At 38.5% G+C, this 12453-nt stretch overlaps 1 protein-coding gene across 4 annotated transcripts in view; it reads right to left on the bottom strand.

Moving 5' to 3' along the window:
- LOC109930670 overlaps positions 1-12453 on the bottom strand; it is a 135753-nt gene that overhangs the window by 120455 nt on the left and 2845 nt on the right. For all 4 annotated transcript variants that reach the window (XR_007262922.1, XM_048601246.1, XM_048601247.1 and 1 more), the window contains exons 2-5: positions 10630-10834; positions 8672-8838; positions 7671-7801; positions 3622-3788 (exon numbers count right to left, since the gene is read on the bottom strand). Coding sequence is in view for 3 of the 4 variants with exons in the window: in XM_048601246.1 (XP_048457203.1) it covers positions 3622-3788; positions 7671-7801; positions 8672-8838; positions 10630-10834 (670 nt within the window). In the remaining variant the exon portion in view is untranslated. The remainder of the gene's footprint in view (positions 1-3621; positions 3789-7670; positions 7802-8671; positions 8839-10629; positions 10835-12453) is intronic.

Below are 12453 nucleotides of genomic sequence, written 5' to 3'. Positions count from 1 at the left end.
TGTGTTATAATATCCCTGAGCAGGTTGCTTAGAAAGTAAAACAACCTCAGTATTTATGTGATTGCTTTTTATGCATAGCGTACAGTAAGAATTAAAAACTGCCTGTAATCAATCCTACAGTTTACATATTTATCAGAACATAACTGAATTCCTGTTAGACAGAAAATAAGATGTTGGATTGTCTATCTTTGGAGATCAGCTGCGATGGTATTGTAATTAATTGAACCAAGGCTCATTAGTTTACTCCTATTCATACTTGAAATATGAAATTTATCTGCAATGATCTTCATCACTAAATAAAATTAGTAAAGATAAAACATTGCTGTAAAGATGTGTGTGTATCAATATATAAGAGGAATTATTAAAATGTAGCAGTGATTTATATTTCAATAATTATTGACTCTTTCACAAAGTTCAAAATCAGTTTGCTTTCATTTACCAGTTTCTGATACCAATGAAAGTTTAAGGCTAGAGAAAGGACTTGGAAATAATTTCATGAAGGCTATGAAAATAATCTTTGTTGGTTACTTGGCAGACATTTCAGCATTCCCAAATTCAAAAGGTAAAAAAGAGTTTTGATCCAATAGATCTGGCCACATAATTTGTAAGATCTACCATGCTAACAGGAGCATTCTGTCCAAATTTTAAACTGATGTGGGAAATATTACTGTAATCGAGCCCTGATTTTAACCTAACTGGTCTGAAAGGAATAGAAATGAGATAAATGTGTAAGTCATGGATCAGTTAGTGACTCTTGTCCCTCTGAGTCAGAAGGTAATAGGTTCAGGTTCCACTCCACAGATGTGAGCTTGAAAATTTTATCTGATACTCCAGTGCAAAACTGAGACACTGCTGCTCTGTGGAAGATATTGCCTTCAGATTGAGATATTAAAACAAGACTGCATATAAACATATATGGTGACTCATAAAGAACCTGCAGCACAATTTCAAAGAAGGGCAAGAGATCACATCTGTGGTGTCCTGGCCAGTATTTATCCCTTAATCAAAAGCTTCAAAAGAAATTATCAGTCAGTGCTCCATGGCCTGTAAAAATGTTTGAGGTGTCTTGAAGTCATAGGCTGAAAATCTTTATAAAATTTTTTCAAAAATATATTTTAGACAGTTGTGTCTCATGACAGTTTCACATTCCACTACATTAGCTCTACATTGACCACAAAATCAGAATATTGTAGATGCTGAAAATATGAAATAAAAAAAATGCTAGAAAGATTCAGGAGGTCTGGTAGCATCTCTGCACACCATAAACAGGGTGAACACATTTTACATCAATGACCTTTCATCTGAATTGCTCTGCATTGACTTCACTAAAGAGTAAAATTAGAAATGCAAAATGGGCTTCATTCCCTATTCCCACCACGGTGGGGGTACAAGGTGTATGTAGAGCTAGATTCAACCTGAGGCAAGACAGCCCACTTTTCCAGAGATAAAGTATGCTGTGTCTTATTTCCCGTATAATAATTGATATTTATAGGTAACCAATTTCAGTCTCATTCTCTTTCATCAAAAAAAAGGGACAACATCTTAATTTTCCTAAATGGTGCTCCTTATGTTTAGAAGGGGCACAAACCTAGCTGTAAGGGAGGCAAATTTTCAACTTCATTGCCTGGATGGTGTGCGGCTTCATGCCATTGATTTCAATGTGATTAAAACCTTATGTGTTCTATCAAGAGTGGGTGAATTGCTCCAATACATTATTCCTTCGCAGTAAAGCTGACCCCAGCCTATTCCATGTTGTTATTATTTTCTTTCTTAAATAAACCTTAATTGCAGGAGCTCCTTCATAAAGCTCAGAAGACAAGGATGTTCTTTTTAACTACTAAATTGATCACTTGACAGTGCCAATGTGGGACTGGACTCATGTAATGGTGGACTCTAATAAAGCTGCTCCATTTTTGCCCTGCAGTGCCAGTTAACATCTTCCCCATGTACTTCTACTCAACGGAAGCAGACACATTCCACTGATATCAAATCAGGAAGGCTGAGGAATCCTCACAGGATGAAGTCACTCAGCACCATTCATTGGCAAATCACTTCTATGAACTATTGATTCCTTTAACTCGGAATTACGCAAAAAAGGTGGAATAGGTTTTAAATAATGATGTGGAAAAACAGAATTATTTCACTGGTCCTTTCAGATGGGTGATTAACATTACTGTTGTGCTCATCAGAATAAGAAATAACTTTGAGGAGGAAATGAAAACTGAAATTTGTAATGCAATAAATAGACTAACTTAACCCACAGATGTGCTGAACAGGAGGAAAATGCTGGCCAAGGCCCCAAGACAAAGAGAAAGGCAATGGTATTGAAAAGTATGGAGTTGACATTGCGTAGTGAGCCCCAGACAGCTATAATTAAACTTTTCTTTGAATTAAATATTTCTTAGTGCTTGACAATAAATATATACTTGCAACATCACCAGGAAGATTAATTAGGGATAAGCACAATAAAAAAAAAAGCACGTGACACACACTTGAAAACACTGTGTTAACTGAAAATTAAAAATTATCCCTGCGAGCAAAGCTAGCCATTGTTGAAACTGCACGACAATCAGCGTATGCCTAGAGACAGTTACAAATATTTTCTGTTGTCTGCTACTACATATTCCATCTGTAATTGGCTAAGAATGTCTCGGTGAGCAATGTACACAGTTCTCAGGTTACCACATACGTGGCTCAAGTGGGACACTTCAAACATATTAATGGAAAGTGTTGCACAGGCCTAGTAGATAGCAACCTGTGAGCTGGCTGCACCTGGGCAACTGTTGCAAGTCCGAGTATAATGTGAATGAATTTATCCCCCCTCTCCCCATAAAAGTACTCAAATGGTTTGATAGGGCAGATAATGGGGAATGGATCTGCTGGTTACAGTCTAGAACTAAGGATCATACTCTCAGGATTGACCATACAATAGGACAAAGATGAGTAGAAATTCTTTCAAAGGGTAATAAACCCTTGGAATTTTTTATGCCATAGGCCACAGATGTTGAATTGATGGATATTTTCAAGTTGGAGGTCAAAAGATTCTTGGATATTACAGGGATTAAAGGATAAGGAGATATAGTGGGTAAGTGAAGTTGAGGTAGAAGGTCAGCTATGAATGACAGATGAGGTCTAACCTACTTCAATTTCTTATTTTCAGTTTATGACCCTAGTAATGTTGCATCTTTACAGATAAAAACAAAATATTGTTAGATGCTGGAGATTTAAACTAAAAACGGAAAGTGCTGTAACAACTCAGCAGTTCTGGCATCCTCTGCTGAGAGAGAAACAGAGTTAACGTTTGAGTTCAAATGGTTCAAACCTTCAGAATCAAGAACCACAATGCACTGGAAACATTAACTCCATCTCTCTCACAGCAAATGCTGCCAGGCCTGATGAGTTTCTCCAGCACCTTCACAGAGATTGTTTTAAATTTGTTTTATTTTGTGCAGATAAATAATAAAAATGAACATATACCTAAAGCTGAAGAATTGGAGGAACCTTTTTTTGTAATACACTTAAACTAATGAGAGAATAAGGGTTTCTTCAAGACAGTCAACACAATATTTCTATTTGAACCTTCAAAAATGTTGTAAAATATTCCCAGAAGGGTGGTTGTACCTCTATATCTGTAGCAACAGTAAACAGAAGCAGCAGACATTCTTTTGTCCACCTCATATTCTGGAACACACCACTGTGGATCAAAGGGAGTATCATCAAAAGGATCACACTTGGTCTTTCGAGTGAGGAACTTAATGCACGATGATGAGAATATGTGCTTGGGATCACTTGGCAATAAGAAACAGTAACAGTAATTAGAAGGATGTACAATCATAATTTAGCTTCTAAACAGTAGATTGGTATTGTGAGAACACCACCTTGTATGATTATGGCATTATAATCTGGTTCAAATTCAAGGTTTTATTGTTCTGAGTGTAGCCTTAACCACACAGGAAATGTCCCATTAAGTAGAAACCTTCAACAGTAATAAATTGCGTTATAGAAGAATCAGTAGCATGATCAGAAAGCTGGCTAACAATCATTGCAAAGTCATGTATTAGACATGATTCTTCAATGGTGTTTTTTTTTGGTCTCTAATATCCATGTGACATGATCTCTAGAGCTCTGGTGGGAAAGCATCTGCTGGTGCCCTCCAGCATTGATCCTGCTGGAGTTCCTGTTGTCAAAGAATTGGATCTCAGTTGCATAGAGGATGGGAATGCTCTTTGTCAATGCAGATAACCTCCACATTCGATGACCCATTTGTTTAGAAAGCTCAGTACTTGCCCACCACTGAAATAGGTTTCACAGCACAACTTCCTCTACCCCCACCTTCATCACTCTATCAAAGAATACATGTATGGCCCAGGAGCACCCAATGTAAAGGAAGACAATTTAAGAAGTTTAAACAAAAAGTCTCACGTTTCAGGGGGCCACATTTGTTTGTGTTATGATAGGCAAGTCTGATCTCACTGGGTCTATCATGCTCCAAGACAATGCTTTGTCATGAGTAAATCAGAGAAGTTGGGGTCACTACTCCAGGTTCCAGACCAAAGACATTTGCTTTGTGAAGGGTGGGCACAGAATCCATCCCCAATGAAAAAAATTATTGAATTGACATGATGCCTGAAGTCTCTGAATCTGGGTCACATTCTAATGAGCTATTTTGATTTATCACTGGAATTACAGCTGAAGCCTAGAGGATGCCCTCAGGAGATGTGGCATCATCATCTCTTGCCCTTAATTTTCCCAAGGTTTTTTTGCTACATTTCTGTAAGTACAGGTTATTTGATTCAGTATGCCTCCATTGATACAGTGTACACTTAGGTATCTCACTTTAAACATTGTTTTGTGTATGAACAACAAGCTGAATTCATACAGCCCTTTCAATATTGTAAGCCTCTTGAGATTGTTAACATGGGCATTTCCTCTAAAATGTTGACACCAGGCTGTAAAAGGAGGAATCAAGACAGAGACCAAAGGCTTGGTCAAACAGATAGGTTTTAAGGAACTTTTTAAAGAAAGAGAGGTTTAGGGATGAATTCCAAAGTTAAAAGCCTTGATAATTGATTAAAGATGCAATTAAATTTTGACTACTTGGGTAATAACAGATTGATTGCTATTTCAAAGAGTCTGTCTAATATGCTTTAGAAGATTTTTTTCAGGAAATGTGAGGGAGGGTATTCCAGATCCCACTCCTAAACTAAAGAATGGTGACCAAACCAATTTCAACTTCCCAACTAAAAGGCAATATGATGGAGGCCATCTCACGAAATATTTCCCAGGAGACATTTACTGGTCAACATATTTTTGATGACCTAGGTGTCCTTCTTCATAAGTCACTGAAATGTAGGATGCAGCTGCAACAAGCAATTTGGAATACAAATGGTACGCTAGCCCGTATTACAAAAGAGTTTGATTACAGGAGAAAAGGTGTTTTGCTTCAATTATATAGGAAGCAATTGCTGAGACTGTAGCTGGAGTATTGTATTAGCGTCATAGAGTAATGCAGCACTGAAACAGGCTCTTTGGTCCAAACTGGTCCATGCTGACCACAGTGCCCAATCACCTAGTTCCAATTGCCTGCATTTGATCTATATCCCTCTAAATTCTTCCCATCCATGTACTTATCCGAATGTTTTTTAAATGTTGCTATTGTACCTGTCTCAACCACTCTCTCTGATAGCCCACTTCACATATGCACCACTCTCTGTGTGAAGAAGTTGGCCCTCAGGTTCTTCTTAAATCTATCTCCTCTCACCTTAAACCTATGCCCTCAAGTTTTCAATTTTCCATCCCTGGGAAAAAGACAATAAGCATTCATCCTATCTATGCCCTTTATGATTTTATACGCCTCAATAACGTCACCCCTCATTCTCCTACATTCCAAGGAATAAAGTCCTATCCAGATCAACCTCTCCCTTTAACTCAGGTCTACTAGTCCTGGCAACAGCCTCATAAATCTTCTTTGCACACTTTCCAGTTTAACTATGTCTTTCTTATAACAGGGTGCCCAAAACTGTACACAATACTCCAAGTGCGGCCTCGCCAACGACTTATACAACTGTAACATAATGTCCCAACTCCTATCCTCAATGCCTCGACTGATGCAGACCAGCATGCTAAATGCCTTCTTCACCACCCTGTCCATTGCCACTTTCAACGAACTACGTACTTGTAGTCCTAGGTTCCTCTGTTCCACAACACTCCTCAGGACCTTACCAGTTACTGTATAAGTTCTACCTTGGTTTGAGTTTCCAAAGTGCAACACCTCTCAGTTGTCTGTTTGAACTGCATTTGCTAATCCTCAGCCCACTTCCCCATCTGATCAAGATCCAGCTGTAATTTTTGATAACCTTCGCTACCAATGATACCTCCTAATTTTGTATCATCTGCAAACTTACTAATCATGCCTTCTACATTCACATCCAGATCATTTACGTAAATAACAAATAACAAAGGTCCCAGCACCGACCCCTGTGACACCCAACAGGTCACAGACCTCCAGTCCGAGAAAGAACCTTCAAACATCGCCCTCTTCTTCCTGCCATTGAGCCAATTTTGAATCTAATTAGCTAACTCTCCCTAGATCTCACGCAGCCTAACTTTCATGACTAGCCTGCTGTGTGGGACCTTGTCAAGAGTCTTACTAAAGTCCATATAGACAACATCCACTGCCTATGCTCATCCATCCTCTTGGTTACCTCTTCAAAGAACTTTAAAAGATTTGTCAGACATGACTTCCCACACACAAATCCATGCCGACTATCCAAATGTTGGCTGATACTGTCCCTCGGTATCCTCTCCAAAAACTTTCCTATCACTGATGTCAGGCTTACTGGCCTGCAGTTCCCTGGCTTGTCTTTGCTACCTCTTTTAAACAATGGAACAACAATAGCCACCCTCTAGTCTCCTGGAACTTCACCAGTGGCTAAAAATGAAGCAAAAATCTCTGCAAGGGCCTCTGCAATTTCTTCCCTGGCATCCCACAACATCCGAGCATGGACTTGATCAGGCCCAGAGGAGTTATCCATCTTAATGGACTTAAGGCTGCAAACACCTCCTCTCTGGTAATGTGTATGCGGTCCAAAACATCCCCACTTGTTTCCCTTATTTCTTTAGCATCCATGCTTCTTTCCTCAGTAAACACCATAAGAAAATCTAGAAACATATTTCTTAAAAGGATTGATTTGTCTCTTGTTAGCTAGTTCTAGATCTTTTATACAAGGCATTCTGCTCTTCAGTATTTCATTGTTCATTCTTAATTCTGTGAATGAGTTTCAAGTCATTGAAGTTGATAGGTAACATCAGGATAGCAGTTTACTGTGATTGTAATTAATTGTTAGACTTTTTTTTCCCCATATGATGGTAAATTAACTACAGGCTTTAGCATGTAGGACATGGATCTTCTCAATGAAACTGGCACCGATTATGCAAGTAAGCTAAATAAAAAGGCAATTGTACTAAAACATAGTACATTTTTCATAACTCTTGTCAACTCCTTTCTAAAATTATTGAACGTTGAAATGTCTGGCTCTAAGCAGATTGATATGGATCATCCTGTCATTCTGCAATGTTGATCATGGGACCCAACAGAGGAACAAAACAGCAAATCAAAAATTTACTTTGTAGAATAAATATAAGTCAATAAGATCTGAAAAATTTCTTACCTTCCTTTGATAGAGACAGGCTGGTAGTAAGCCCTTAGGGATATTGGGCACTCATACTTTAGGGCCTCATTGTGATCTGTGAAATTAATAGACCACGGAAACTGTACCCGGGAGATAATGATCTGATATATCTGTTCAGGAAAGTTTGAGAATTATTATTTTAACAGGTTTATTTGCAGGGCTGGCTTTAGAAGCTGGCACTATCAAACAGCACATAAGAAACAGGAGTAGGAACAGACTTCAATCATGCCCCACCATTTCATAATGGCCAGGCTTCTGGTTTGGCTCCATTTCTCCCCATCCATTGCCAACATCTGCTTACTCCCTAACTCCAACAAACTCAGCCTTGTTCCTTTACTGTCAAAATCCTGCAATTTCTTCCCTAACAACATTGTGGCTCTACCTAAAGCACATAGATTGCAACGGTTCAAGAAGGCAACTCACCACCACCTTCTCAAGGGCAACTAGGGATGGGCAATAAAGGCTGGCCAGCCAGTGATGTCCACATCCCATGAGAGAGTAAAAAAAAAACTCCACAATAGAGCATCCACAATTCAAAATTGAAGGATGGCCTGGGGTCTTACAGTGGTTGTATACCCTTTGCTTCTCAAACTTTGCCAATTGTTGTTGGAGGCCACTCTTGACAGAGTCCACACTGCTGTTCTCTACAGGGAGCTTGTGGCTAAGTGCCTAAAATGCCAGACCTGTCCCAATATTGGAATAAGCTGCTTACATTGCCATATTTCAAATCCCATTCCAGGAGATTGTCACTGCTTCTAATGGCAAACACTTTGGGCAATTGCAGTTATCATCATACAACAACTTTCATGTAGAGTGCCCATCGAGTAAACAAAGGCCCAAATGTTTTTCAAAATCAAAAGGGCAAAAATTATGTGAAGTTAATGATTCAGGTTTTTTTAAGATGATGTTAAATGTCTTTACATTGCTAGAAAACAACAAATTAAAGGAAACTTTAGCCAAGCAGACTGACTGCATTATACCTGTGAATTAGTGCCATCTGCTGACGTAACATTCACATCCACTTTGGTATGTCCTATATTTAGGAATGTTTGATTCCCGATTTCTGAACCATTTACAGTCACTTTCATATTACGGTCTGGGGCAATTGGTTGAACAACTACACTGATCATATTTAGTGGTGCTGTACCTAAAGTTAAAAGAATAATTTTAAATATGTGAAAATAAATTTAGCACTGATTTGTACATATTTTAGAACCTGTATTGACATAAAATACAAAAAAAAATTGCTAAACCTCACTGCCTAACCACATTGCTTCAGACAATTGAGACATAGCTGTTCACACACACACAGACACAGCTCTTATCTACAACCTAATAGTGAACAGCTTAATATTTCAGCATCCATGCAAATTAATAAACTGTAATGTAAAATTGGATTTATTAGAAAATACAGGTTAGAAAATGCTCAAAAAATCCTAAACTCTTACATTCTTAATGCATTTCCTCGAAAGAGCACATTGTGCATACTTCCAACACAGCCTAAGTTTAAAAAGGGGGTTGAATCCATACATGCACCCTGCCAGAGGATGTTTTGCTTATAGCCATACTCCTGGTCACAAATAATCACCAAAATTTTGCATCTGGTAGAGAGTGACAATAACGTGGTGCTTCAATGCTTTTGCATATTTGCTCCACACAGTGGTTGGAGCAGGTTGCAAATTCACATTCTCCTGGTTCAAAGAGGTATTGCATGTCCACAACTATTCACAGTTTTCTGATCCACACTGTTCCCCTCCTCTCTCTTACATCATTACCCTGATGCTTCACCTGTTTCCCCAGTCTGTTCTCGATAAATATTTTAAAATCCCACAACTTCTAGATTAACAAATCAGTATTCACATAACTGGACAGTCAGTTGAATCCCTGAATTGTTAAAATTTGATATTTCACTATGGTAAAATTCACAGATATTTTGGAGATTGTAATTCCATTCTAGATTTATAAATTACATGTATGAATTTAGACTAAATTTGGCCACATTCCTGATTAAAAAGGAGTCAGCCTCATTAGGGGCATTTAAGCGACTATTAGGTAGGCATATGGATGATAGTATAAGGTAGGGGGTGGAGGTTAGATAGACCTTAGGATTAGTGTAAAAGTTCGGCACAACATCGTGGGTCGTAGGGCCTGTACTGTGCTGTACTGTTCTATGTTCTATGTATTGGATTTCTGTGCAAAACAGTTTTCCATTGATCTGTAATCTTCTTGTGCTTAAAAGTTGGCACGCTCTTAAGAAGACTGCGGGGCCATTATTAAGTTGTGTTAAGAGGCACTTTTCAAGAAACCAAAAAATTAGCATAGATGAAAGTTATGTAAAAATGCTGTTTGGAATGTTAAAAGACTGTTACGCTGCTGAAAAAAGAAATCAGAGCTTCACATCTTAAGGCATTTTTATACTGCGTGTATACAACTGTTATTACATGCACGATATTTGTAATGGCTTCACTGAACTGTTTAGCATATGAATAAAGCAGTCAAATTCAGCATGCACATCTCTTCTCTTGCATTTGGTATTTCTATCATCCAAACAAGACTGTAAATATCAGAGTCATGTAAAGTTCAGTTTAATCCAATTAAAAGCCACAGATAATTCTGGGGTCTGCAAATTCTTAAGACATTTGTTCATAAGAACAAAATTTGCTCACTGAAAGCACTGTTTAATCATCGTAAAACATGGGCTAATCTGCAAGAAGACAGAAAACAATTAGACTTTCTGGCAGGTCAGTTGATCAGAAAGTGAGGGAATCGAGGTAGATAACTTAATTTTACTTTAAACGAGATTGTTGTTTACTTTGTAGATTGCTGTGAAACATTTCCTTTCTTTGTCTCCAACCCTGCTATGCAAGGTCATTGACCAGCCTACAATGGAGAAAATTTAATTTACTTTCAGGATTCATCAAAGAAACCACCCACATACATGTATATTTATATTCATTGATAGAAAATGGAGGATCAAGCGGCAACTTTTCAGCTATTTTCAGTCCGCTTAGTAATGGAGTGCTTGAACTGAGCTTGGTTGCCTCTATTTTATACCGCTTCAAAGTTCCGTCTTCTGCAGCAACTTCAATCTCAATTTTATTTAGACCATCTTGGAGAGCGACCGTTTTATTACCACCTGTACCCTAGAGGAAAAAAAATCAATAAATTCACCAAATTATGGAACATTTCATGGATGATTATTACTTTTATAATAGTTTGGATATACAGTTGTTACCTGATAAGGCATTAGGAATTAGCTCATTGGTCAGTACATCAAGCCCTAGCACTGTTACTTAAATACTCTCAACAAGTAGCAAAAGTAAACTTACTAAGAGTGACACTTGGGAAATGTGGGACACTAGTGTGAGCAATTTCTGGTTAAGGAATGTCTCAAAAAAGTGTCAGCTGTCCACATTTAGCTGTGACATTGTCCACCTGCAAATCAATAGATTGGGGGCTCAAAACCCATTCCAGGATTGGACCAAGGAGTCAAGCTGGTGCTCAACAGCAGCACTGAAGAGTGTTAAACTGATACCGTTCATCTAGATAGATAAGATCTATGGTACTAATGGATTAACTTAAGATCGAGACTTTGAATGCTGCATTTTGGAATGCTTGAAACAAACTATGAATTTGTGCACCTCTTTAACATGAAAAAGTTTCAGATATGTTGATTAAATTCTGGTTGCCCTTTCTATAGGAAGATGTTGTTAAACTTGAGAGGCTGCAGAAAAGATTTGCAAGGATGTTGTTGAGACTGGGGGTTTGAGCTGGAGCTTTTCTCCCTCGAGGTGTTGGAGGCTGCGGAGTGACCTTATAGATGTTTACAAAATCATGACAGGCATGGATAGGGTAAATAGACAAGATCTCTTTTCCTCAGGGGAGTCCAATACTAGAGGATATAGGTTTAAGGTGAGAGGGGAAAGATTTAAAAAAAACCTGAGGGGTGACATTTACATGCAGAGGGAGGGCATGTGTGGAATGAGCTGCCAGAGGAAGTGGTGGAGTTGGGTACAATTACAACATTTAAAAGACATCTGGATGTGTATATGAATAGGAAGTGTTTAGAGGGATATAGGCCAAATGCTGGCAAATGGGACTGGGTCAGATTGGGATGCCTGGTTGGTGCAGATAAGTTGGACCGAAGGGTCTGTTTCTGCACTGTATGACTTTAAATGTTACTTAAAAATGATCAGTGATTTCTCCTTCTGGCATGCCACCATTCATCCCTCAGCTAATATCACTATAACATTGAACTTCTTTATTGTTGGCAGTTCCTTGCTATGTGCAAGTGGTGATTCGGTTTCCTTCCAAAGCAACATTTCAAACTTAATTAAATCTGTGCTTTCAAAGTGATTGAAAGATTCTGTAATCTAATTGTTCTTCAAATGCAAGAACAGATTTTGCTTTTAGCCACAAGAGCAGGTCAGAGACTGGGAATCCTGCAATTTGCAGCTCATCTCCTGACTCCACCAACTAAAAGTCAGGCATGTGATAGAATACTCTTCATTTGCCTGCATGAATGCAGCTCCAAAAACACTCAGTTGGCTTGACTCCATCCAGGACAAAGCAGCCAGCTTGACTGGCATCCTATTTATTTCCTAAAGCATTCATTCACTCCAAAACCCATACAGAGGCAGCAGTGTGTACTACCAATGAGATGCACAGCAACTCATCAAGGCTTCTTTGACAATACCTTCCAAATCCATAACCTCTACCAACTAGAAGGACAAGGGCAGCAAATGCATGGGAACACAGCCAC

This window comes from Rhincodon typus, chromosome 9, assembly GCF_021869965.1.
Source record: "Rhincodon typus isolate 14 chromosome 9, sRhiTyp1.1, whole genome shotgun sequence".
Lineage (NCBI taxonomy): Eukaryota > Metazoa > Chordata > Chondrichthyes > Orectolobiformes > Rhincodontidae > Rhincodon > Rhincodon typus.
Note: the sequence above shows the minus strand (reverse complement) of the source record. Positions and strands in the feature narration are given on the sequence as shown.